General features: G+C 53.9%; 1 protein-coding gene across 3 annotated transcripts in view; it reads right to left on the bottom strand.

Moving 5' to 3' along the window:
* Positions 1 to 27,391, bottom strand: part of WSCD1 (WSC domain containing 1) — a 53,918-nt gene that overhangs the window by 20,955 nt on the left and 5,572 nt on the right. For 2 of the 3 annotated variants that reach the window (XR_009050083.1, XM_057716909.1), the window contains exons 2-5: positions 23,213 to 23,919; positions 16,964 to 17,078; positions 16,438 to 16,622; positions 11,882 to 12,003 (exon numbers count right to left, since the gene is read on the bottom strand). Coding sequence is in view for 2 of the 3 variants with exons in the window: in XM_057716909.1 (XP_057572892.1) it covers positions 11,882 to 12,003; positions 16,438 to 16,622; positions 16,964 to 17,078; positions 23,213 to 23,639 (849 nt within the window). In the remaining variant the exon portion in view is untranslated. Of the gene's footprint in view, positions 1 to 11,881; positions 12,004 to 16,437; positions 16,623 to 16,963; positions 17,079 to 23,212; positions 23,920 to 26,155; positions 26,247 to 27,391 lie in introns of those variants that run through there. The other variant, XM_057716910.1, reaches the window with a different exon arrangement.

The following is a 27,391-nucleotide window of genomic DNA, read 5'->3' as shown; positions in this document are numbered from 1 at the left end:
CATCTAGGGGGTTGTCAGGAGTGCTGGGGAGGAAACAGCATTGCCAGGAAACGGCAAATCACATGCGTGGGGGTCAGAATGGGACAGAGAAGCCCACCCAGGGCAGCTCGGTGGGCGACATCTTCAACCAACAGACTGTGAGCCGCCAGTGAGGTCTGGAATTCCCGCCAGCCCTACCTGGAAAGAGACAGACCTAACCCCTGTTTCTGCCGTTCTGCTGTGGGGTGGGGTGCAGGGCGGAGGGCAGATTCCCACACAGCATCTCTCCAGGACGGGAGGAGTGAGCAAGGGCAGGTCTTGATCCCTCTGAGGTGCTCAGGCCGATAGGGCTTCTTGAAATGGGAGGGGCCCTGCCAGGGCCAGGAGAAGGCCACGCTGGCTCCTGGCAGCTTTTTATGTATGTTTTCTCGGTTCCTTCTGGGAAGGAGGCTGCACCCACCACACAGTGGCGAGAGCTGGGGCGCTGGCCTCCGGAAGGCCAGAATGTGAATTCAGGTTCACAGGCCGGGTAACCTTGAACCTCTCTGAACTTCACCCTTGAACAAAGGGACTAAAACCCACCTTGAACACTGGTTGTGAAAACTACATGAGAAAGGTCCAAATTGCCCAGCGCTGGGCCCGGCACACAGTAGGTGCTTTTTTCGCAGACGAGCGGGCCATCCTTGGCCTCCTTTCCCCTGTAGGCAACTCCTCCACCCACCTTCCCGCACATGTTACTTGAGCGCCTACTAGGTACCAGGCACCAGGTAAGACACTCAGCCCATTTCGACTCTGCCTCTCCCTGCATCTTGCAAACAAAAGATGCAAGGCCCCCCACCCCCACTCTCCCTGCCCTTGGAGCACAGAGAGATGAGAGGAGTCTATTGAATGTATGCTCCAGAGCGAGGGAGGCAGTGGGTGGAGAAAACTTCTCACTGCTAAGGGAAACGCTGAACAAACCTTTTTATTTTTTGCCCACAGCAAAAATCTCATAAATAAATAAATAAAAGAAAATCAATAGTGTTTTCTGAGCGTGGCTTGGCAGAGCCCAGGATCCTGGCACTCAGAAAAGACAATGGATGGTGTCCCAGCCAGGGGAGGGCCATGCAGAGCCCGGGGGCGGGGCGGTCCCTTAGGAGGGAGGGGGAGGGGGAGGCTGCCCCAGTAGAAGGCTGTTCTCCTAAGCACAGGCGGGATGCTCTCCCAGAGGCCTCGAAGCCCCCAAGAAGGTCTCTCCCCACCTCCCTCCTCCTCCGTCAAGGCTCAAGAGAAGCTTTGCCTCAGCCAGGAATTCCACCTGGTCCAGCCCTGCGTCCCTCTCTTAGGAATGAGCTGCCACGTGGGGACAGGAGAGAGGATGCTTTCACTATTCTTACATTACACACCCTTACACACACACACACACACACATACTGTGCTTCCAGAGTTCAGCGTTCCCTTTGGCATTAGGAAAGCTCTTAAAACATTCTATGGGACCATGAGCAAATCACCTCCCCTTCTAGAACCTTAGTTCCAAAATGGACACATTCCTTGAGTCGTCCTGCCCGGAAGAGTTGGAAGGTCATTTGTCTCCCTCTGAGCCACCGTGAGGGCCAGTGAGACTAGGACATCTATCCCCATGACTTTTCTGGATGAGGCTTGAGTTGTGGATTTCTCCCAGGATGGGGAGACAGTCACTCTGGGTGTCCACGGGCTCATATCCAGGGGCACTAGGGAGGAAGCACCGGGTAGGAGAGAAAGCACCAGGTTTACAATCCAACAGATGTGGACTTGAATCCCCGGGCAATGGTTGAGTATCTGTGTGACCTTGGGCCAGTAACTGCCCCCCCCCACCCCCACGCCAAGTCTGGGTTGTCTCATCTGTCATCTGGAGGCAATAATATTCACACCATACAGCTTTGCAGGAATGAAGGGAGGATGATGCATAAAAGGGTCCGGCACATAGTAGGTGCTCCCCTACTCTTACCCCTTAAGACCTTTAATTGTATCGAGGTGGGCCCCAGACCACCCTCCTGACACTCAGAGTACCTGAGAGTTTGGTTCCGAAAATTCTCACTTTGTCTTCCCCTCCAAGGCCCCAAAATCTCAGGACCAAGCAAAGGTCGGAAGCCCCCCTCCCCAAGCAGCACTTGCAGTCCTTAGTCTTGATCAGACACATAAAGAACTGCTTTGAGGACTCAGTGGCCACAATAGGGCCCTAACCCTGGAATCAGGACCCCCTCAGCTACAGCTACTGTCATCACTGTCAGAGCTGTGGTGACGTCCAGCACCGGCAGCTGGGGCCGCTGGGCTTGGAGCGAGTGCACAAAAGGCCGACAAGCCCCATCAGTATCTCTGGCTAGACTCCACCTGCCCTGGGGCCCCTGTGTCATTTCTCAACAGAGAGTGAGTCTGTGTCCTGACCCTCAATCACAGTGCTGCTGGCTTTCTGGAAGCAAGTTCTCCTGCTGATGTGAATTAGTGAAAAGCCATCACGAGAATTGCAACCTCTGGCCTCTCCCACTGCCATCCATCCTCTCCCGAAAAGCCCTCATCTCGCCTCATCCCAGATCAACACCTTCATCACAGTGAGTGGTGGCAACAAGCAGCCCGGGTACCACAGCGGCAGCAGAGAGTATGTGGCTGTCTGCGACTACTGTCCACACTGGCTGTTATGGGCTGAATTTGTGTCCTCTAAAATTCACATGTTGATGCCCTAACCCCCAGTACTTCAGAATATGAGTGTATTTGGAGACACAGCCTTTAAAGAGACAATTAGAATGGACCCCAATCCAATCTGACTGGTGTTGTTATAAGAAGAGATTAGAACCCAGACACACACAGATGGAGGAGGCCATTAGCAAGCCAGAGAGACAGGCCTCAGAAGAAGCCAACCCTGCCAGCACTTTGGTCTTGGACTTCCAGCCTCCAGAACAGAGAGGAAAACATTTCTATTGTTTAAGCCACCCAGCCGTCTGTGGGACTCTGTTATGGCAGGCTGATGAAAGTAACACCAGCTTTCTTACTGGTCCTTGGCCACTGCAGTCTCCCTCCCACCTCAGGGCCTTTGCACTTGCTGTACCCTCTGCCTGGAATGTCCTTCCCCAGATACCCGCATGGTTTTCTCCCTCACTTTCTGCCAGACCTCTTCTGTGAGACCTTCTCTGGCCACCCCATTTCAAGTCGCAACACCCCTCCCACTATCACCGACACACTCAATCCCTTGCTGTGTTTTCCACTTTTGTTTCACTGGTATAACTTACCTCGATAGAATGCTCTGACCTTGACTGTCCCATCCAGTCCATTTTGATGAACGCCAAACAGGATGCACGGCATTTCCCTCACACCAGTTTCCTCAGCCCCTTCCCAGTCATCCCCCCTCCCCCAGAGCAACCCCCAGTCTGATTTCCATCACCAGGGATGAACTGTGTCTATTCTAGAATGGCCTATAAATGGAATCACTCAGTGCATATTTTTGTGAGTCTGGTTTCTTTCAGAAAAATATTTGTTAAGTCCACCCGTGTTGTTTTCTCTGGCAGTGGCCTGTTGCTTTTTATCGCTGAGTATTATTCCGTGTGTGGACATAACAATGTGTGGATTCCTGTACATGATGGACCCCTGGGCTGTTTCCAGTTTTTTACCTATTATGAATACTGCTGCTAGGAACATCCTGGGGCAAGACTTTCAGAGGACACACATCTTCATTCCCCATGGGTAAATACATAAGGACGTAAGGTTCCTGCTTCATTTTTCTCCACGGTGCTTGTCACCATTCAACATACTCTATATTCCACTTATTTTACCTGGTTTACTGTCTGCCTTCACCCACGAAAATGTAAGCTGGGATTTTTGCGTGTCCGGTGTGCTGTATTTTCAGCACCTAGAACAGTGTCTAGAACATGGTGGATGCCAAATGAATGTTGGATGGGTGAACCAATGAATGAATGAATGAATGAATGAATGCCCTTTCCAGATCTCAGCTCCCTCCAAAGTTGTTGGCAATGGACTTGGACGTGAGCCTTCCGTTGGTCACTTGTGCCCTGGGCACGCGTAAGGAGAAGAAAGCCCTCTCCATCTAGGCAAACCCTCCCTGACAACAGGAACCCCAGGGGGTTCTGCCATCCTGAGATTCCTGTTCAGACAAGAACATTTCACCCACAAGGTAAAAAAAAAAAAAAAAAAAAGTCTGCTCAGGGCGGGCTGGCTCTGTCTCCCCCACCCCCACCCCCACCCCCACGGGCGGTACGGCTGATGTGGATACCTCACCGTCCTGTATCCCAGGGCGGGGGCCACGCTGCCCCCACCAGTGATCCCAACCTTTTTGCTTCCTTGGGTGGATTAAACTGTCACGTTTCCGGGTGTTTGCAGAGCAACGGGAGAGCTGCAGACAGTAATGTGGTTTTATTTACAACATAACCTCTTCAGCAACATCACTGGGTTCTGAAAACACAGAACAATTTTCAGCCCCTTGGGGATTTCTCAGACATGATTTCCATAAAAATTAAATATTGATGAATCTTCTCTCTCTGCCAACCTCGCTGCTCCACCCCAAGCTCCAGGGAGAGAGAGCGAGCACTGAGAGAAAGAAGAGGAGAAAATGAACCAAGACAAGGCAGAAAAACGGGAACACAGATGCGACACTGTTTCAAACACATGAGGAGTTAAAGAGGGAGCCGGCTAAGCCTGTGTCCGAGGGCGGGGTGGCTGCACTGCCTGATCCCGGTACTTTCTCTACTGCCTGAGCCCAGGGGGCCAGGATGGGGGCTCAAGCGGGCGCTGGGGCTGTGGTGTGGGTGGACATTCAGCCTGGAGCCAGGTCATGATACAGCCAGGGCTGGGCTCTCCGGGCAGCGGGGATCTACACGCAGAGGCTTGGCCATGGCCAAGGGGTCAAGGAGTGAGGCGCCAAGAAAGACCCCCCTCTGGAGTCTCCTCTCCTCCATCCTCACCCTTTCTTAGGCACCTTTCTCAGGATCTCCAGGATTACACACAATTACCAAAACTTCAGAGATGAGAACTTTCGGTTTCAGAAGGGGAAGCTGAGGCTTGGAGGCCGGCAGCAAGCAGCCCACTACCTGAGACCGTCAGGGTGAGAGGGAGCAGAAGCCGGCCTTCTGGACTCCCAGGCTGGGGCTTTGCCACACACCGCACTCAGCCCCTGGACGGCAAACACGTGAATGCAGTGGACTTGTGATGAAATCCTCAAGCCAGCATGGACGTTGGCTCTGACCAGGCTCTTGCCTCCAGAGGCAGAACTGGGGAGAATTCAAGACACAAAAAGGAGAGGAGATGTCCATAAAGGGGGATGTGGGGGTGGGGGATGAAGGTGCTGACTCTTGCTTTCAGGCAAATGTCAGGTTGAATGCAAACCCGTCTGCCGATCTTGCAACTGAGAGCCCGTTTCCCTCTGACCTGAGTGCAAGTGCTGGGCTGTGTGGTTCGGAGGGGCAGCTACAGGAGGTGGACCCAGTTCAAGACATGTCATCAGGAATCCTGGGCTTTGAATCCCATTTGTGTGACGGTCAACAAGCTACCGGGCAGCTGTGAGCCTTGGTTTTTTCATCTGTAAAAGGGGCATAGCTTAATGATTAAAGGCTCTGGTGTGAGTTTAAATTTAGATGGATTGAGTCTTGATTTCTCCAGCTGTAAGAGGGATTTGAGGACAGAATGAAATATGGTCATCTCTTGGTATCCTCAGGGGGTGGGCTCTGGAATCCGTCACAGATACCAAAATCCGCAGATCCTCAAGTCTGTGGTTCTGTGTCCACTGATTCAACCAATGGCTGATGATGTATACTGCAGGACAAATTTATTGAAAAAAACATCTGCATATAAGTGGACACATAAGTGCATATAAGTGCATAAAAGTGCAGTTTAAACTTGTGTTTTTCAAGGAACAACCATACTATCAAGGCGCCTTTCAGAGAGCAGACTCTCAGCAAGTTGGCTGGTCTGAGTCTGGGGTGGGGGGAGGGGAGGCTAAATGCATGGGGTGGGGTCAGGGGCGTTGGGGCATCTCTCTGTATTCACTCTTCTCCGCGGGAAGAGCTGACTCACCAGCCCCCTTCCACGTGTCCAGCCTCAAAGGTGCTGCCTCAAGGTAGTTTGGGGCAAATGTCAGAGTATCTCCAGGGATCCCTAGGGGATGTCCCCTCAGGCGATGGCTTGCCACAGACTGGAGACCCAGACAGCAGACAGAGACAGTAATTCACAAAACCCAGACCCTTACAGACCCAACCCTTGGCAGAGACGTGAAATTTCATGGCCAGTGGAGGGAATGAGGCTACACAGGATGGACTGCATCTATTGGGATCCAAAGGGATTTGGCCAGAGCCATCGTCCAGCAGAGAACAAGCCGGCTCTGCGTTAATGCATGCCTTTCCATCGCACAGGCAGCTGGGTCAGTGCCTCCATTAAATGGACAAAGGAAAAACCTCAGAAGAAATGTCGATGGGAAGACACCCAGGTGATTACTATTCTGTATGAAGAACGTATATACCCCAAAGAGGCTAAAAAGAGGGCAGGCAGAAAGGATAACACCTCTCTCCCTGCGATGCCTTTCTCAGCAGAACCACTAGTAGTTACTGGGAGAACAAACCTCAGATCACAAGGTGTAACAGCTGACGCTTCACACATTAGTAACCTATTTGCAGATGGTGTCAGATTTCACGCATCTGCCCCACCAGGAACGCACACTCCCACACATGGCCTATCTACCTGCGCACCAATAGGGGGCTTCAAAATTAATGACCCCACATCCGAAGGGATAACAATGCAAACATCTGAGCTCATTCTCACCTTCTGTCCAAATTAAGGAGGTGATAGGATCTTGAGGACTGAGAACGACCAGGTTTTCTTCCATCCCCAACATGATCACAGAAAATTAGACAAGAACCTTTTACTGTGTTTAAAAACACATTACACAGGTCAAGTTGCTCTTGCTGGCAGACTGTCAGATCATTAAGATGCTGACGTGGCCCAAAATGTCCTTTTCCTGTCAAACTACACTCTGGGAGCTCCCCAAATCCATTGCAACTAACCAGCAAAAAACAGCAGAGATTTTTATCAGGAGCCACAAATAAACCTCAGATGGTGCTCGAAACTGGGGCACGGCACAAAGAAGGCTCCGCCTCTTTTCCTGCTTCCATGCCCCACCTCTGGCATCTGCTGCTCCCGGCCCCCCTGCCCAGCCAGCCCTAATTAAGCCTGTTGCCCCCACCCCCAGATTTAGCTCTGCCCCATTTAACATTCTGCTGTGAGCATTTTCCATCATAAAAGTCTTTGAAAACATTTTCAATGACTGTATTATAGTCCACTGTATGGCCGTGGCATAATGTAACCGTTCCCACATCGTAGGACATATGAGCTTGTCTTGCAGCCAGATTAGGAGATGAAGCTGCCACTGGGGTGTCTTTGCAGCCTCAGCGTCACCAGCTCTTCAGAGAGGCAGCGCTTGGCACTTAGCTCAGGAAAGTACAGCCAGAAATCCCCGAATTCACCTCTCTCACTCACCCTCAATGGCCCAGGAGAGGAGAGAGAACACCCTTCCTGCAAATATATCCCTGGCCTCCAAAGGGCTGGGTCAGCTGAACTTCTAACTGATCCTGTATCCACCAGACCTCAATGCTGGAGGCAGAATTTGCTTTTTCATCCTCACCCAACAGTTGGAAGAGACAACGGGTCACCAGGATTCAGGTGCGTGGGGAACGCGAACTGGGCCTGGGCATGGCTGAGCCAACACATTCCAGGTGGCCCACTGGGACCGTGGTTCTTAATGGGGGCCCTGCAGGGGAGCCCCGTCTATGTCCAGAGACAGTGTGGGTTGTCACAGCTAAGTGGGGAGGTCCTATTGGTATGTAGGGGGTAGAGGCCAGGGATGCTGCTAAGTATCCTACAATGTACAGACAGATCCCCAAACAATTATCCGACCCGACGGAAACGTCAACAGTTGCATGGATGAGCAACCCTGCCCTAGAGGGAGGTCAGGGTCCCAGCCAAGCTCCTACCAGGAACCTGAGAGCTGATGGAGACCATCCAGAAGGCTTGAGTCCAAGTCACGCCCACAACCACAGGGCGGGACGTGGGAGGAGGGAGGAACAGACATTCTGGGAACCAAAGGCTCACTCTGTCGGGCAGATGGTGGCTTTACTTGCAAGCATGACATCTGCAGCATCAGCCTTGCCCTACCTGGAACCCCTAATTCCAGAGCCAGGTCCCAGGTTGACTTCGGTTGCAGTTTTGCCGAGGCACCTCTGGGGGTGGCCCTGAGGACTCATGCCTCCCAAAGGGATCCACAGAGAACACCCCCCACCCCGGAGCATCCTACCCACAGCTATGAAGCCCCACACCAGTCATACCGTCCCCTCCCTGCCACACTGTCAGTAGCTCCCTCTTAGCCACCGAAAACATCTGGACGTGGAGGCGGGCATCCAAGGTCCGCTGCAATTTGTCCCTGCCCTACCTTTCACACGGCACCCAGGAGCCCCGCACTTGGGGCGCACGGGCTGCCCTCCCGCCACCTCAGCCCTGCCCAGACGTGGCCAAGGTTTACGATGCACTCCTGACACCCCTCATCTGCTTGCGGACGCTGCCCGCATCCTCCAGCTCTAACTGTTCCTAAACGTTGCAGCCCTCTTCCCTAAGCCTCCCAACAAGCCTCCTTCATCCCCACCAGGCCCTGCCCTTACTCTACTATATGTCAGTCACCCAGTTCCTGTCTTAGCCCTTCTCTGGGGTGGGGGCTGGTGCCCCCCGTAAGTGTCGGCTTTATGTGTTTGGCCCCTGTCCCACACGTATGTCCTGCCAAGACCTGCTTTCAACTTGAGAGCTGGAAACAGTGACTCTGCTCCTGACAGCTGCAACATTCTGTGGATCTAAACAATGGGACTCAAGGAAACAGCCACGGTCCCTGCCCCATCCGACGATACAGGGGAGGCCAGGAATGGAGCCAAGCTGTCAGCACAGATTCTGACGCCTGTCGGGCAAAGGCCATTACTGAGAACCCTGGATGCCCTTTCATCCATGCTCTGACCTGAACAATTCACAGCATCACTGCCCAGAGCCGAGGAGCAGGTAAGCTGTCCTTGAAAAGCATCTCTAGGGGAGATGTACAAAGTGCAAAGGTGCAAAATGGTATATGGTACCAAGAGCCGGCAGGCATCTTTTGGCACACGCTCCAATGCAAGATTGCAGCGACCTGGATTTGCACCAGTAAATATGAAGAATGGCTGGAAATAGGAGTTGAAGAGTTTAAAATCTTCAAGTTCTGTGTCTGTAACCACAAGGCAGAATTCTCTGGGCCCTCGTAGGCTGTACCAGGGCATCTACCTGGGATGCTGTTTTGAAGGCATCCTCCCCAAAAGAGGAGTCACAGGGCACCTTGCTTCCCTCTCATGCAAAGCTGGTTGGGGCGTAAAATTAACACAACCTTCGCCGAGGGCAGCACAGCAAAGTTTACCCACAGGACAAGGCATATAGCCTTTGTCCCAGCACCTCCTAGGAATTTTATCTGGTAGATCCACCACCAGCACAAAACGACCCACCTGCAAGGATAGTCATCGCAGCCTTGTTTGTAAAAGCAGAAGACTGGAAACAACCTAAATGCTTAACAGCGGGGGATTGGTTAAATAAATTATGGAACATCGATGTAATGGAATAAAAGAGTGGGAAAGTACTTTCTGTGCCAATTTGGAGCAATCTCTAAGATAGAGGAGAGGCGTGTGGGGCAGGGTAGCGTGTGTGGCTCCTTACCATCTGTGGGGTTTGTAAAAGCATCATGACTCTGTAAGGGAACAACCGCTTGAATATTCATAGAATTTCTCTGAGGGTGGATGGGACAGGTCAGGCCCATCAGCTGCATCCAAGGAAGGACACCGAGTGGACGACACACAGGGGTGAGAGGAAGACTTTCCCCTTGACACCCTTTGGTGTCTTTTTACTGTGTTTCACATGAGCGTGTTATCTACTGAAAAAAACCTAATGCATCGAAGAGGCACAGCTGTGATGCTGGCCGCTCCCGTTCCTCCTGTTTCTTTTCCTGTCTCCTGTCCCCTCTTTGACTGCTCATTCGGTTGTCCCCTTCCCCTGCTGATGTCACACTGATAGGCGGCAGCATGAAAAGCACGCGGTGGCGGGGGGGCGGGGGAGAGGTGTGTCAAGAGTGGGATGTAGAGTCACTCCCTCCGTGCCTGCATATGAGAGCTCTCACGCCTGCAAACCTGCACTGGCTCTGGAGCAAGCAGGGGTCAGACCATCCCCGCTCACAGGGCGCCGGGAGGATCAGAGCCAGCCACCAGTGGGAAGCCTGCAGCCTAGCGCCCGGCCCACAGGAAGATGCCTCTATGTCTGTTGACCGGGGAGGCCGGCCTTCAGCAGGTTCGGACCAGCTGCGTTCCTCTGATTCTAGGGGGAGGCTCTCCAGGGAGCCGCTCTGAACTGCAGGTGTGAAGGAAGCCCAGAGAGGGTGGCTTGCTTCCCTGATGTGTGAGCAGGTGTCCCTGCGGCCTCTACTGGCTCTGCTCCCACCAGGAGCAGAGGGGAGGAAGGGGTCCCCCAGATGTCTGTGAATCAACAAACGGTCTTCTTGGCTCCCAGCATTGTGTCCATGAGCCCTGACGCTCAAGACATCCTTGGCAGTGGCTTTGGAAATGCTGGAGATGTAAAAGCCACTTCAAAGGCCGTGCTCATGCAAGAGGAAAGCACGGAGGAGAACGGCTTTGTCTCTCCCCACCACCAAGGGAAACATCTCAGAAGGGCTGAGATCACAGCAGCAGAGGGAGGGCAGCTCCCCGCGGGTGGGGGCCCCGTGGAGGGAATGCTTCTTTGTGTCCAACTTCTTTGTGTGCTTTCACTGAAGCCCACATCCTGCACCCTTCAAACCACCAGCAGGCTACGGAGCTGCTAGGCAGAGTTCAAATCCTGGCTCTCCCCCTTCCTGGCTGTGTGACCTCGGGCAGAATGCCCAAGCTCTCTGTTTCCTCAGCTGCAAAATGCAGTTTATCAGAACACCTATGGTTGTCAAGAGGATTAAATGGTTAACACACGTAACATTGGAACAGTCCATGGAATAAACGCTCAGTACCTGTTAGCGGCTATTGACAACCATCGTCAACTCCGTCACTGCCAAAGCCCTCCTGTCTCCCAGCCCCACTCCGTTACGCTGCCACGTGGCACAGTCCCATCAAGGCTGCTGAACCCCAGCACATCGGTGCAGCCCCAAACCCCAGCCAGCTGCCACTGGGGCCATTTCTAGGGATGCAGCATCCGGCCCAATTTGGAGACCACTCCAGCCCCAGCTCTCAAAGCTCTCTGGCAGCCTGCTGGTCCTGCCAGCCTCGCTTCACACCCTGCCCCAGTCCTGCCTTGTGCTAGCCCCACGTGGCCTTGATCCTCATCTCCCACCCCAGAGAAGGCATCGATATAGGGACAGTGGCCTTTGGTGCCCAGCCTGGCCCCTGCACACAGTCACACTCCACTCCTCAGCCCAGGCTGAACCAAAGGTACATGAGTGACTACAGCCCCCGGAGTCAGATTCATGGCCTAACGCTGTCAGCACAAATAACAGAAAATCCATCAGCGCTCCCCAAGTCCCAAGCCAGCATCTTCCTGTTTCCAAACCAAGTCAATTTAACATCTGACACTTGTGCCAAGAGCTCACGTCAGGAAAGGCATGATCCTTTCAGCTTTACAACCTTCACCGACAACTCCGTACCCAGCCCCAATCACCACGTTAGCGGGCTCCCTGCAGGCGTCCTGGTGACTCTGCTGCCTCGACCGCCGCCGTCCCGCACCTCCCTCCTCGGCTCCCACCCAGGCTCTGAGGACGGACAGCTGCAGCCCTGTACGGGCACCTGCCCCCTCCCTGAGACCACCACTCGGGCTGGATGGTTAAAGGACAGGGCTGCGAAATCATAATTGTTCTTACTTTCTGGGAACAAAATCCTGAGCACACCTCCACAGTCACGTTGGCCTGTACCAGGGAGTCGGGGAAGGCATGTGTGATGTTCTCCGGCAGTCGGAAGCAGCCCCGGTATGTGACGGTCCTCCCTGCGGGGAAGGAAACGGGGTTCCGTTGAGGAGTGGTGCCCACCGTTCTTGGTACCTGTCCCCAGGGGAAAACGGCAGCTTCAGATCCCGAGACAGGTGGAAACACACTCAAGAGAGGCAGATTTCAAATCAGAGAGGGCAACCTGCCTGCAGAGGCTACGGTCAAGCCAAGCTCCTGAGAGAAACTGGGCATCAGAACCTTCGTTAGCCTCGGTCACCAGGGTCACCGACAAGGGACCACTTGGTTGAAGCTGCTGAACTCATGTGTTGCTTCTCCCGCCAGCTCTCAGGGGACAGTGTCCATCCTCTCCTTCCCACTCTCCCTCCTCCCTCCCTCCTTCCTTCCACAAATGTGGACTAGGCATCCATTATGTGCTAAATTCTGCACTAAGTGACCCAAGAGATTGATACTCTGGAAAATTCTGTCCTACCCACGCAGGCATGAAAAGAAAAGTCGATTTGGAAACCTGAAATCCTGCCACATCCCCTCTTATGTGCCGTCGAGTCACACCACTACACTGCTTTCTCTCTGATCTTGAATTCCCGCCAAATTCTAGGAACATTCCTCAAGCCTGTGGTACACAGACTGCCAAGCTGTTCTCCAGACCTTCTGGTGGAAAAGTCCAGCTCCCTAGTTGGCTTCCTTGGTGCGGGAACAAGCCTTCTGGAATGTTCCAGCACCAACTGCTCCTATTTCCTCCAGACTCATCAGAGTCTCTCTGGATGGTGTCCTGATTCTCATCCCAGGCTCCTTCTAACACAACATCTCCTGGGGCTCAGCGTATCTCCTGCTTCTCTCCACCTGCCACACCTTTTGGCAAGCAGCAAAAATCCTCCCGCCCGCCAAGCACCGTGACGGGAGGGCTCTCTCTCTACACAGACCTGCAAAGCAGGACCAAACTCTGGGTCTGGAAGCCGATCCAATCAACCATGGCACCAGTGGTCTGGACATCAGGGCACAGACCTATCAGGGCACAGACGAAGGAAAACAGCCTGGTGCTGGGAAAACGGTGCAGGGTGAGCGTCCTAATGGCCTGGGATCAAGCCCCGGCACTGCCAGGGACTCAGTCAGCAATCTGGGTGTGTCACAGTCTCAGAGGCTCTCGATTTTCTCACCTACATAATGCCCGGCAGACAGAGTTGTTCTGGGGAGCGACGTGCACCCATGTGCCAGCCCCCGATGGGGCTGCGTCTCCCACAGCCACCTTCCTGCTCTGGCTTTTGGTGTAAGGGCCGGGGCGGTGGCTTGTGCTGGGCAAACAGAACTCCATCCTGTCCTGTGGCATGACCAGCCCCCAAAGGACAAAATATCTAGATGGACTGGGCTGTGGTCCTCGGTCAGCTGCACTGGGGCGGGACAGACACTGGGGAGACAGGCTCCGGGGCACGTGGCAGGGGAGGGTGAGCAGGACAGGCAGGGCACGTGGGATGATCAGTGTCCCCGTGAGGACCGCCCTGCAGCCTGGGCGGAGGCTGCATCTGGGTCATCCCTGTACTCCCCACACCCAGCCCGAGCCTGACACGCAGCAGGTGCCCAATATGTGCTGACTGGATAAGGACCTGGACACGACAGGGCAGGGCAGTGTGGCATAAGCTGCAACAGGTCAGTGATATGAGATGGTGCTAGAGGTGGAACTTCAGCTGCCTCCAGACTCCACTGCTGGGACTTACAGGGAGAGCCTGTAACCCAGCGCAGTCCATTGCACACCCTTTGCCCCTGCTCCCCAGGTGAGAGCCCCAGGGCCACGTAGGGCAGAAGGATACCTCCAGGATGCAGCCACGGATGACTTGCTCTGCACCTCCCTCTGATTCCAACCCGGGGAGCACACTCATGGGTCTTACTGCTGTGAGAGCGCCTTGCTAGTGAGAAGCTGAAATTTCAGACGGCTGGTCACCTGGTCACCTCCTGACAGACATCCTGTCGGATCACACCCTTGAGAAGGGAGCAGGCAGGCAAAGGTCAGCTGTGTCAGCTTCACAGCCTGCTGGAAGGGGCGGCTGTTAACCCATTTCAACATTAACTACGACAATAGGTCTAGCCCACTACAGATCTGAGGCTGGCTTGAATGACTGGACCATCTGACCCTTAACCAGTGGGCAACCTGAAGCCAAGTACTGATCTCTGAGAGTCAGTGGCTGAGCAGGCAGGAAGAGCTGGCCAGGCAGCCCAGAGCCCACACACAGACCTGATCCTCACGGCGGGCAGGGCTGAGGAATTAGAGGGGTTAACGCTGTTGGAGCGCAGGAAAATCAAAGGCCCAAGAAGCCATCCTGGAGCGGTTTGGTCCTCAGGAAGCCCATGCGAATGCCCAGATGACAGGGCAGGACCTGCTACATCCATGTACCATGGCAAACCCGAGCCAGCACAGGGCCTGGCACAGAGGAGGTGTCAATGAGTATCTGTTGAGTTGATGGCCTCGTTAGTGAACCCGTAGAGTGTGTTGTCAGGGTCTCCACCCCTGTCCCCATTCCCCCATCTGGAACCCTGGTTCCCAGACAATCCTGTCCAAATATAGGAAGCAACCAAACAGCCTAGCTGGCCGGGTCTGAGCACTGAGCCACTCTCCCCATCACTCTGACCCCATAGACGGTAGCCAGGGTTGGCTTTGAAGTTCACCCATGCTTCTCAGAGCTGGGCTTCTGGACTGCTTAACAAACTCATTTGTCACTAGGAAAGCTCCCAGAAACCCCTCTGCAGGCTTCGCTTCTGATCTGACATCTCTTTCTCTGAGGTCTGTCCAGTTCTTGAACTAATCCCTCAGCTCTCCTGGAGCCCTGGTCCATGGCCAGAGGTAGTTGAGTTCGTGAGTTGAAGTACCTGGATGCTGGGCTGTGCCTTCATCATCTGTGGTCTCACACTTGTCAGTGGTGGGGGGAGGTCTCCCATGCTCTGACTTCTTCCCAGGCTGGCCCCTCCCAAACAGGAAGAGGATGGCCCCCCCAAATATGTAAATGTGCACAGCCATACTATCTTATAAAAGAGCCTTTTATAATTACGTTACGTGGACCTGGGGCTCATCTTGCAATGAAACTCAAACCTGAGTTTCACATGCATCTAGCTGAGCCCCCTAAGTTGCCATCTTTATTTTTTTTTAAAGATTTTTTTTGATATGCATCATTTTTAAAGTCTTTATTGAATTTATTACAATATTGCTTCTGTTTTATGTTTTGTTTTTTGTCTGCGAGGCATGTGAGATATTAGCTCTCCAACCAGGGATTAAACCTGCACCCCCTGCATTGGAAGGCGAAGTCTTAGCCACGAGACCACCAGGGAAGTCTCTAAGTCATCTCTATTTGACAGCACTTTCAGGTGAAATTCTGGGAGGTCCAGTCTTGCTGATCGATGCATCAGCTTACTCTCCCTTGTGGGTGATTATTTCCTCGTGAGTTCCATAATTTTGAATTGTAAACTCATCTTCAGTGAGAATTTACCTACAGGAATGCTTTACACCTGGGTTGGTGGCACAGCTCCCAAGAGACATTTCTGCATTTGCCTCTGTTGCTACCTCCAGAGGTCCCAGAGACAATTTTCATGTTGGAGCTTTCAGGACCAGGCAGATAACAGAAATCTGACCCTCAAAGCTCATACAAATGCAGGCTTGCAATTATAAACTCTTGGGTTATAAATTCTTAGGAAATTTTTTTTTCACCTGAAGCTCAGGTCAAAACAGACAAGTTTTTCCATCTCTGGTAGGTGGTTTTTTTCTTTTTTTAATCTAAAATGTCACTGATTTATACTTCAGGGACATTGAATCCAATTTTACACAGCAGCTTCAATCCAACTCCCTATCCTGACAGGCTCAAAGCCTCCTTTTCTGCCCTCTGCGGACACTAAAACCTAAGCCGTGGGGCCAGCAAGACCAGAGCTTCCCCCAGCAGGGACCCAGAGCTGCACAGCATCCTCGACTACCCTCATCTCACTGCCATGATTCCCAGTTCCCGCTTCATTCCTGGAGCCAGGGACTTCCTGACTTTCTTGTGAGTCCAGCTGTACATTTAAAACAACACTTGTTCAATTTTATCCAGCATTTCTAGGTGTTTCATGGCTAGGAAACATTCAGACTACCTGGTCCGCCCCATTACTCGAAATCAAAGTCTGCCTCTGCACTTTACAAAATAGACTGGAACCCAGAGAGGGGAAGCAAGATGCCCGAGGCCACACAGCATGTCTGAGACACACGTAGGCCTAGGCCCTGGGCCTCCTGATCAGTTTCTCTCTCTGGCGGGGGACAAGGAAAGATGTGCCTCGGTCGTGAACTTGAGCGACCTTCGGCAGACCCTAACTCCACACCCCCCTGCCACAAGCCTGTCTGGAGAAGGTGGGGAGGGAAAGCATAGGTTCCGTTCCACCTAGTTCGGATGCGGGGCCGCGGATGCGGGGGCAGCGGCAGAACAGGGGACAGACAGAGCTCAAGGAGAGACGGGCACACTCACGCTTCCCGGAGCTGGGCTGCAGCTCCTCCACGCGGTACACGGAGAGCCGGCCCACACCCCCGCACACGGAGCTCTTCTCCCCTCTGCACTCGTGGTCACACTTCTCTGGCCCCACGCTCACCGCTGGCAGCCGGTTCCCACAGTAGCACTCGGCCCCGGCCTCCAAGCCGGCGTAGATGTAGGACCTGCAGGCAGAGCGGGGCCCGGGGTGAGTCCTGACCTTGGCCCAGGGCACTGAGGTCTGGATCCAGGCATGGCAGCTGGATCTGGGGCCAGGATAAGGGTGAGTCCTGGCACCACAGGGCTAGAACCCTGGGTCTCCTGACACTGAGCCCAGAGCTCTCTCCATAACCCCACGCTGTCCCATCAGTAAACGTCCTTTTTTCCGGACAACTGGGATCTGATCAGTCGAGCTCTAATGACACCGGGACAGCCAACTGGCAGCCGAAGCATCACCTCAGGGACACCACTTCCACTTTCTGGACCTAATTTCCCGTGGAGTCGACAGCCAGGGCCTCACACTTACCGCTCAGCGCACGCATCCTGGCAGTGGGAGACAGTCATCTTCCTCAAGTCAAAAAATACAGCCCCCTTCAGAGTTCTCTCCTGGCCGTCGTCACTGAAGCATCCCATGTATGTGCCTGCAGGGGGGACAGCAGAGACTCAGAGGCCCCAGAGAGAGGGAGGGTCCTAATCCTGGGCCCACCCTTGGCATTGGCCTTCCTGGCTAAGGCACTGCTCAGAGGAGCCCAGGGGACGAGGCTGCGCTCCAACCCTCCCTGCAGTGTTTCCGGGTGCTTCTACCTTGTTCCCTTCCTGCCCCTTTTCTTAGTTAATGGCCCACTGTCCTCCCCAGACACCCTGCCAGGAGCCTGGCATCAGCCAGAATACAACTTTTTTCCACCAACCCCCACCCACCCAGTCTGGCTGGTTGAACTGCTTCCCCTGGACCCCTCTCCTCTCCATCCCTACACTTCCTAGGCTGGGAAAGGCCTCTCTGCCTCCACAAATGTCTCAATAGAAGAGTTCTGTCACCTCATTGGGATCCAGAGGGAAGAAACGAGTCATGGAAAGTCTGATCTTAGCTAAGGTACAGATTTTACAAACAGGGAGAGCTATTTCAAGAGAAAAAAATCTGCCATCACCGCAGGGAGTAAGCCCCACCTGGCTGGAGGTGTGAGAGCAGCATCTGTTAAGAGAGCTGTCCTGTGTGGGAATCATTAGGACCAAGGGACAGCTGAGCCCTCGCCCATCCGGACTTCTCCAGCACATCCCTGGAAGGGGACACCGGGGGACAAGACTCCACAAAGCAGTGACAGTGTGGACCCAACCATGCACACGTCAGTGGGAGTCTGTACCAGCCCTGCCCTGTCGCCCCATATAACAGCCCTGCCCTGTCACCCCAAGAGAAGGAGTTGCCTCCCAGAAATGCAGAGTGAAGCCTGGAGAACTTGAACACTAAGCAAGCGCGTTAGGTGTGTAAACGTGCACCGCGGTGCGTTGAAGGAACTGTGCATTGGGAGTTTGCAAACACGCCACCACACAGTCCGAGCTGTGAATGCACACCCACGGTAGCCATGCCGAGATGTGGATTGGACACCCGGGATAAAGACGCTGCCCATCTCCGGGGGAACGTGGGCACTCAGTTCCGGGATGTCTCAAGTGGCACCTGAGCCGTACACTGCAGCCTCCGGAAATTAGGCTGTCTCTGAGAAGCAGTGCAGCCAAGGCCTCCTGACAGCCTGCCGGCTCCCAAACAGCTTTGCGGGGAGGGGTAACAATCTTGTCCACCAGTCCAGGAGCTCTCTGATCGGGCGAGACTGGTTTTTGACTGCTGCCAAGGACCTGACCCAAAGCAGAAGCCCAGGGCCACCTGCTTAGTGGTTTGGAGGAGCGGGTCTGCCAGCCTGCATTCCTGGGTGTGAACACCATGCTTAAATCTGTCTCTGATGTTGACGAAATCACTTCAATGTTCTGTGCCTCAGTTTCCTCAACTGTCAAATGGATAAGTGCACAGCCCCCCAGCCCCGGCCAAGCTCACTTCTCCTGCCCACGTTTGCACGTGTCTCTGTTCCCTCCTGTGTGTCCACTCTTTGCCGCCTACCTGTCCTGGACGGCTTACAGCCCCGACCACTCCAGCCCACTAGAGCCTCTCCTTTCTCTGGATCGTCACGTTGACTGTCTGAAAATCTTGCCGTCCCCCAAATCCTTATCATTAACTGTTGTTGTTAAAAATCGTGTACGCCTGTGTGTCCTGTCTCTGCACCGTGACTTAAGGCTCGTTGAGGGCAGGAACCACACCTCTCCCTTAGCTGGTGACTCACCAGGCAGGGTCAGGCATGATGCCAACAGTGGGTGAGAGCTCCTGAAATCCACACTGACATCCTGTGAGGGTGCGGCAGGGGGAGCAGAGAGCCCAAATGCGAGGAGGGGTTGGTCCCACTGGCTATACCAATGTGCGATTCCCAGGGCCCCAGGTTAAGAAAGGCAAGGCAGAGGAAGATGACCAAGATGGCGGGAGACGGGACGCCCCACCATGCCAGGAATGGTTGAAGACCCAGAGACCTCAGATTAGGGAACACTGGGGCCGTGGAGGGAGCAACCACCTTCGATGTGTACCAAAGGGTCTTGTGCCCCCTTCCAGGCTATGAACCTCCTGAGGTCACCTTCACAGGGGATACCCATCAGCATACTCGTGGCCACACCTGGTGTCTGTCCATGGACACAGGCTTCACTCCTCTACCTGGGATCCCAGACACCCAGGCCCCGCCCGCTTCTTTCTCTTTATATAAGTCTCAGGACTACCAAGACCAGAAAGCCTTTACCCAGGTCAGCGAGAATCAACTGCTCTCCTTAGCCTGCCTACTTAGTAAAAGAAAACTAGTATTTGAGAGATTTCTAATGTGTGTTGCTCAGCAAAGAAGAAATTCTATTAAAGTTTTCAAGTAAACATCAAAAACACAAGCTCAGGGATTGTTAAACATTTATCACCACTGATGGGAAATTAACCAGAAGGTTCTAAAGGTGGCTGGGCTCAAGACCCCTGAAGGCCGAAACTGGCACATACACTTTTGCAGGGAGAGGGGGAATAGCCTTTGGGAACAGGCTGCCTTAGATTCACATTCAGGCTCTGCTACTATCTGGCTGTGTGACCTGGCATGTGCACCCACCCTTTCCTGAGCCTCCACTTCCCCGTTTATAAAACGGCGATATGGTCCCACGGAATTCATGGGGTGGTTGTGAGAATTCCACGAGATAACATGGAAAGTATCTAATGCCGGCATGGCATGTAGTACGGGCTCAGTGGTGATTGTTTTTATTGTTAATATGTCATTATTAACAATAAACATTTTTAGATGACTTCCCTGAAATGCAAATCCTTCATCATTAAAATGGTGATAGCACCGTTGACATCATAAAGCTGTTTGAAGATTAAATTAAATGAGATAACAGATGTACATCTAGGCAGAACAATGCTTGGCACATAACAGATGCTCGGATAAGTAACAGCTATTATTATTCTGATCCTACACTCTGACCTGAGGCCCAGTGTGAAGAAGCCTCCGTAAATATTAGTGGAACACATTAATAAGAGAGAAAGAAATGGTTTCGAGCAGTCATGCTTGGGTTCTTCAAAAACAAAAAGAGGCTAGCCAGCTACCAGCTGGCTATTGGGTGGAACGGACCAGTCTGGAGGGGACGCCCACACCCGGCTGGCCCCGTTTCAGTTTGTAGCAAGGGCCTGAGACACAGATGCCTCCCCCTCTGCTTGCGAGGAGGAGGTGAGCCCTTTTTTCCTGGGAAAATAATGAATGGCTTTTCTAACTCCCTGACAGAGGCGAGAATGTGCAAAAAGAAAGGACTTCCCAGGGATGCACTGGGACACATTCTGAGGCGGATTTATTACTTTCGGCTGAAATGGAAGCGATGCATTATTGTCTGTGACTCCGCATCTGTTCATTTGCACATCAAAATGGACATGCCGTGAGGCTATTAACGATGGCTTTGGAGATATTGGAATGTCTTTGGAAATTACTATCAATAAAAAACAAACTGGCTATGGAGAAGTTACTATTTTTCCCCTAGTAAACTTACTGACATTTTATTCCATTATGGATGTTGTCCAAGGTATAATGAAATGCTCAGTGATTGATGGGGCCTCCTGCAGCTTCCAAGGCCTGCCGGATCCCCTTACGGGAGGATGGCGGGCTGCCCGGGGCCGCAAAGAGATGTCCTCTTTGTCTGCAGCCCCAGCAGCTGTCCCGAGGGCTGGCCTGCGGGCTACTTTCCACCAGGGAGGCCTGCCTGGCTGTGCAGGGAGCCCCAAGAGGGGAAGGGGGCCCCCAGAGGGTCCTTGGGCCAGTGCCCACCTCTTCCCACTTTCTCTGAAGGTCTCCAGCCAGGTGACACCATGGCCTCTCCCAGAAGGTGAATTCTTCCTCCAATCCTGGGGGATATTCAAAATATTTAATAACCTATGGGAGGCACTGACCGTCAGAAATGTCACCATCCAACACGGAAAACTGTTCCTGCTGTACCAGGCATTAACCCTTCACTTGCTAGGTTTGGGGGTCACCAGGGAGGGTCAGCCAGAGCACAGAGGGCACTCAGGGGCTCAGGGCAGAAACCGCTGGTGTATAATGGGGGAAGATCAGTCTTGTTTACATCTCACCACGATCTCCTCAGCGTTCACTGCAGCCTCTTCCATCGCCCCTTTAAATGATAACTTAAGGGGTGCCTGCTGGTTCTCCTGGATATATGTATTCTATACACAGGGCTGTAAGCAGGTCACCCTAAGTCCTCCCCTCTGCTGGCAGTCACCCTGAAGCCAGGTTACAAAGAACTTGTCACTTCTGTCTAATGAGCCCCAAGCCCTTCGCACGCACCTCTATGATGCCCCAGTCACGCTGTGGGGTAACCATTTGGGTACATATCTGATTCCACCACCCGACTGAGCTCCTCAAGCGCACGGTGAATAGCACACATGGAGACTCGTACGTGGGTCCTCAGTAAGTGTGGATTGGGAGAAATAAAAAGAGGCATCATGGCTAATTTGCCCAAGGTCATAGAGCCAATAACTGGCAATACCAAAAGAGAAACCCAGGTCTTGTTTTCAAAACTTGTGTTCTTTCCATGCCTTCTTTCCAAGAAATCCATGGCAACTGTGGTTAGTCACTTACACTTTAGTCTAAAAGAATTACACTGGAGTAGCCTGCATAGAGACCCAGCTTTTTGATGTGTTTGGGGAGAGTTTACAGAAATTGTACCTAAATGAAATGATCTGAAGAACCAGTTCCTCAATTCTCCCTCATTCTCATGTGGAAGCCTTGCTGAGGAATCCCACACAAGGGCTACAACTGAGAGGATTTCAGATGAAACTTCCTTCCACAGAAGCTTCTTTCTTGTAGAAGGCACAGTCCTCCAGTCTTCATCGCACTGGGACACCAGAGTCATCCTCTTAAGGCTCTTGCCTCATCTGCTTCTATATCCTGCCACGGGGGACTCTAAGCTCCAACCACACTTCTTACACTCCGGAGAGCAGTTCTCCTGTGATCTGTGCTACAGGACCAAATGCAGTGGTGACAGGGATGCTGAGACACTGACTGAGGTCAGTCACCACTCAACAACAGCTATGACACTCCCTGGGTGCTCACTTCACACAGCCTCAGTTACTGGGCCCTGCAGAGTCTAGATAACTTGGTGTAAAGAGCCCCAGCCTGGAACCAGGCAGACTCCATGTGGAGTCCCAGCAGTGTGACTCTGGCGGTCTGGTCAGCACCCCACTGTGTCCCCAAGGCCTTGCTGCCTCCAGGCTGCACCCTAAGATGTATGTTCTTCCCTTGCTCCAAGTCCCCACCTGCTCCTTTAATGTACCCTTCTTTCCTTGTCTCACTTCCCACACTCTATCAGTGTTCCTGGGATCACATCAAAAATTAACCACATCCATTTGAATCTTGGTTTCAGGATTTGCTTCTAGGGACCCCAAACTAAGAGAATGACCTTGGGGAATGTATTTAACATCTCCGCCCCTCAGTTTCTTCAGCTGTAAAACTGAGCCATGATAACAACAGTCCCTGTAAATACTACACTTACAGGTGTGCAGTCAATGCTGCATGAGTTAGCTACTGTTATTAAATAATAATAGCTACCAGTTCCTGAGTGCCAGTGAATATACGAGGCCCCCTAGCCCAGTGGTCCTTAGATTCGGAGCGCACGAGAACCACCTGGAGACTGTGCTACTTCCACACACGGCTGGCCCCCAGCCCAGAGCTCGAGACTTTGTAAGTCTGACAGAACCTGAGAATCTCCGCTTGCAACAAGTTCCCAGGTGATGGTCTCAAACCCCACTTTGCGAACCACTGCTCTGTATTATTACATTTAATCCTCACCACAGCCCTGGGGTAAGGATCTCGACCTCCAGTTCCGAGGAACCCAGAGAAACTGTAAGACGTGGTCACGCGATAAATTTGGGGCTGAGCCAGGATCCAAGCCCAGGTCTGTCTCCGCTCTTAGATGCTCGCACACATCTCAACCTCCAGCCACGTGCGAGCCCAGCTGGGGAGCGAGCAAAACTCCAAAGGGCTTCCCCTCCCAGGCCCCTCCTGTCTGCCTCGGAGCCGGGGGAAGGGGTGGTGTGGGAAGGCCATGGGCCCTCGGAGCCTACTTCTCGGGCTGTGGCCAGGGCCAGGGAGGGGGACACTAGTCCTGTGCCCCCCAACGGGGCACCCGGGAGTAGCTCCCATATAGGCAAGGGGACCCAGGGCTGAGCACCTACCTCGGCTGCTGGCGGCTGGCCTGGGGGCCTCGGGGCCCAGGGCGGGCGGCCCCTGGGCGTCCCCCATGAAGTGATGGAACCAGCGGCGCCGCAGCTGGCGCAGCTCCGAGTTGCGGCTGCGGAGCCAGCGGGGGCCGGGCCGGGGCCGGGCCAGGGGGCCCCGCAGCACGTCCACACCGAGCAGCAGCTCCGGGCCGACCCGGGCGTCGTGCAGGGCTCGGCTGTCCAGCAGGCCCACGCCCAGCGCCACGGCGGCCACGGGCAGGTCCTGCAGGGGGCCGGGGGCCCGGGGGCCCGGCGGGAGGCCCACGCGGGCCCGCTGCAGCAGCAGCAGGCTGCCAGTCATCAGGTAGGCGGCCGTGAGGAAGAAGAGCAGGAACTGGGTCCGGCGGAGAAATTTCTGGAGTCGGAAGAAGGGTTTGGCCATGCCCCTGGGCGGCAGGGCTCCCGGCTGGAGCCCAGGTCGGCTCCTAGCACCCAGGCGGGAGGGAGGCCGTGGCCTCTGGAGGCGTCATCCCCACATCCTGGCAGCAGCCTGTGCTCTCCTGGGGTTACTGTTCCTCCTGCCCCATTGCCAGCAGGTACTCAAATCGCACCATCACTTAGCTCTGGCCCTGGCCCTGGCCCTGCAGCTGCAGCTTCTGCCCAAGTGTCACAAACTTCGCCATCCCTGGGCTCCAGCGACCCTCCTCTCCTGGCTCAGAAATCTGGAAAAGAAGAGAAAGGGCACTTAGATGCAATAGGAGGGTCCACCTCTCCCACTGCCCCAGGGGCAGGAGCCCTGCACTCCTGTGCTCTGGTTACCAAAGGGAACAGCTGTGTTGCAGGAGCACAGGACAAAGAGCTGCGTTCCAATTGCAGCTCTGCCACTGTGTGGACGACTGTGTGGCAGCAGGTGGGTTACTTCAGCTCACTGGGCCTCAGCTTTCGCATCTGTTAAATGGGACTAACACGTTACCCCGGAGCAGTAGGAAGATGCAATAATGACAGCAGGAAGAAGAAAAGCCAGCAGCAACGGCTTTGTGCTGAATCCTTACTACGTGCCACGCACTGAGCTAAACGCTTTATATATCGTCTCATTTAATCCTCACACCAACCCAGCGAGGTAGATATTGTACAATACCACCCCCATTTTACAGATGAGGAAACTGTGGCCAAAGGAGGCAAAGCAACTTTCCCAAAGTCACACAGCAGGAAAGCAGAGGAGCCAAGGTTTGGAACAGTCTGTATTCAGAGCCTGTACTCTGAACCCCCATGTGGCCCAGCCTATAATGACACCCTACTACCTACATGTGCACCCAGGCCAGGGCACTGAGTATACAGCAGGTGCTCAATACATGCGTGCAATCTGCTGACTCCCCGGGTACACTGGGACTGCAAGCTATCTTTTGGAAATGCTTCTGCAGAAGTGGGTTGGTTTTAACACTGAAGAGGGCACAGGGGAGGGAGTGGGCTTGCATCATCTTCCCAGGCTTCCTGAAGGCAGGAGGCCAGCGCAGGAGAGCCCCCTGGCCAGGCACCTGCCAACGGAGGTTGGGCATCTGGTGTGGTGGAGCAGGGAGGGCTCTCAGAGCAGCCTTCCTGGGGTGCTCCTCCGCTCCCCAGGACTCCACTCTCATGCTGGGCTTTGGTTTCCTTTGGCGGCGCCTCCGAAGTGCACTGTCAGGGCTTGGCAGAGGGTCCCGCAGCTGCAGCGAGCCGGGCTGCTGGGTAAGGATGGCCCTTAACACAAGGACAGGCTTGTCCCGTGGAGAAAGGCTCCTAGGAGTGTGACTAAGCCGCTGCCTGTAACTAACGAGGCCCGGGACCCCCGCCAGGGCCCCGTAGCCCCTCAATGGCTGCTCTGTGTCCCGGGGACAGCGGCTGGGTGTGAGAGGAAAGACAACGTTTGGGCTCTTGTGGCCTGGCATTCCAGGATCTGGGGGGGCGTCCAGACCAGCACGACCCTTTCTGATTCAACGCCGGGAGCTGCCAGGTTCTGAGGCTTCTGGGGAGGGCAGGATCTGGGACTGTGGGGGTCTGGTGGGTCCTTTAGGCTGGGGCAGGGGTGGCAGGCTAGGGAATCAGCAAATGAAGGCGGAATTAAACTCTGAGTCTGGGAGCCCTTTCAGACGGGTCTCCAGAGCTTTTATTTTCTCTCTAAGCTGGTGCGTGCCAGCCCACCCCAGCCAGCCTCATCAGATTTGTAAAACCTCAGAGAAAATCCCAAGAAATCCTGACTGATCTCCCTGCCTCTAGCTTTGGCCCTTCCAATCCATCCTGTGCCAGGCTGCCGGGGTGATCCTCTAACACGCAAATCTGATCACGGCGCTCCCCTGCTTAAAACCCCTTTCAACAGCTCCCCGTGGCTTTGGGATAAACTCCAAGCTCCTTAGCATGACATACAAGGCCCCCTTCCCGATCCAGTCCAACCAGCTCCTCCCTCGCCAGCCCCTTTCCTTCTGCTTCCCCATGACACGTGCACATGTGTGTGTACTCACACACACACACACACACACACACACACCACAGTCCAGCAGAGTGACCACAGCGCATCTGCCCTGATGCCCTTGCACACAATGCATCTGGTGTCTTTTCCTCCCTCTTTGCCTGGTGAACCCTTGTGCATCCTCCAAGAATCAGCCCAGGTGTCACTTCCTCCGAGAAGCTCTCCCTGACCACCACCCACCCACTGGTGTAGATTTCTGTCTTCCCACAGCCCGTGCTGACCGCCATCTCAGCACTTGCCATCCTGAGATGATTTTAATTGTCCCTGTACTTGTCAAGCATCCTTGAAGGGCTGGGACTGACTCAAGGCTAGAGGCCATGCCCTATGCATTTTGGTAACCGCAGCCCCCAGTATGAGACCCAGCAATACAGACGCTCAGCCACCTCTTTCTGAATACATTTTTTAAAAAAATGAATGAGAAAACACATTGATAGGCAAATGCTGACATCACAAACCTGCTCCTGCGGGGGTCTTAGGGCAATGAAATCTCAAATTCCACTTGTCCAGAGCATGGGAGCCTCGCTGGGAATGTGGAAGATGGAGCGATCCGTGAGCACAAAGGACACAGCTACACCCGTTCAGGTCTTGGAGATGCATGCAAGTTAACAAGGCTGCCTGAGCTTTATATGTGATCCTTCCCGTGTTGTCATTCTAGGAAGAGGGGTTTCCAGCTCTGCTTGCAAAAGGCTTCAGTTACAAGATTGGGATTCTATCAGTGAAAATCCCATAAAACTAAGATATAAGGGGCGAAAGGACTCCTGCTGTGGGAAGAAAGGTTCTGATGAGATGGAGCCAAAAGGAGGGCAATGGATCAACAGTTCAGAAATTTGAAGGCAAGATGCGGCCTGAATTCCATATGCATTTGTATGCAGGGTCCGGAACTTGCTGCAAAGGGTGCAGTGGGGTGAGGCGTTGTCAGGGCTAATCATTTTGGATTTGACACATCACACTCAGGCTCCCCAAGGCGCCCCACCCCCCCAAGTCCTCTCTGGAGCCACCCCTTCCTAGAGGGGCCTCCCCTGGTCTGGGGAGGTGCGCACTGGGCGTGGGGGCAGGGGACAGCTACTTTCAGGCCAGAGCTCCGTGACGCCGGCCTCCTATAAGGTGGGCCACTGCTCTGAACTCTTAACATCATGAAGCTGATTCTCAGCCCGGAAGACTTGCTGTGTTAGGAGCCTGTCCCCTGGCCCAGACCTCCGCCCCACTTCCCACTGATAATACCTTTGCCAATCGCCCCACACTCTCTGCCACACTCACCTCTCCCCCAGGGCACAGGTCACACCTGATTTATTGCCACAACCCCAGGTCCTAGCCCACGGCCAGCAGGGCAGTGCCCATAAATGTTTGTTGAGTGACTGAACCCGAAAGAGGCCTGGAGGGTGGGCTGGACCACGTGCAGCATTTGCATAAAGGCTCACAGCCAAGCCCCAAGGCAGCGGCACAGCAGAAGCAGCCAACCCCTGGGGGGATACCTAGCCACTGCCCATCAGCTGTGCCTGCTGCACCCCAAAGCCAGGAGGCCCTGGATTAGCGCGAATCCACCTGGAGCAAGTCACTGCACGGGGCAGAGCCTCAGGCTCCTCATCTGTTAAATGGGGACAAATCAGCCTTGTTGTGGTATCAAATCAGGGAGTAAATCTACTCTTACCTACAGCCCCTGGCTTACAAGTGCAAAAGCTGCAAACATGGAA

This window comes from Hippopotamus amphibius, chromosome 17, assembly GCF_030028045.1.
Source record: "Hippopotamus amphibius kiboko isolate mHipAmp2 chromosome 17, mHipAmp2.hap2, whole genome shotgun sequence".
NCBI lineage: Eukaryota > Metazoa > Chordata > Mammalia > Artiodactyla > Hippopotamidae > Hippopotamus > Hippopotamus amphibius.
The sequence above is the reverse complement of the archived record's forward strand: the minus strand, read 5'-3'. Positions and strand labels throughout refer to the sequence as shown.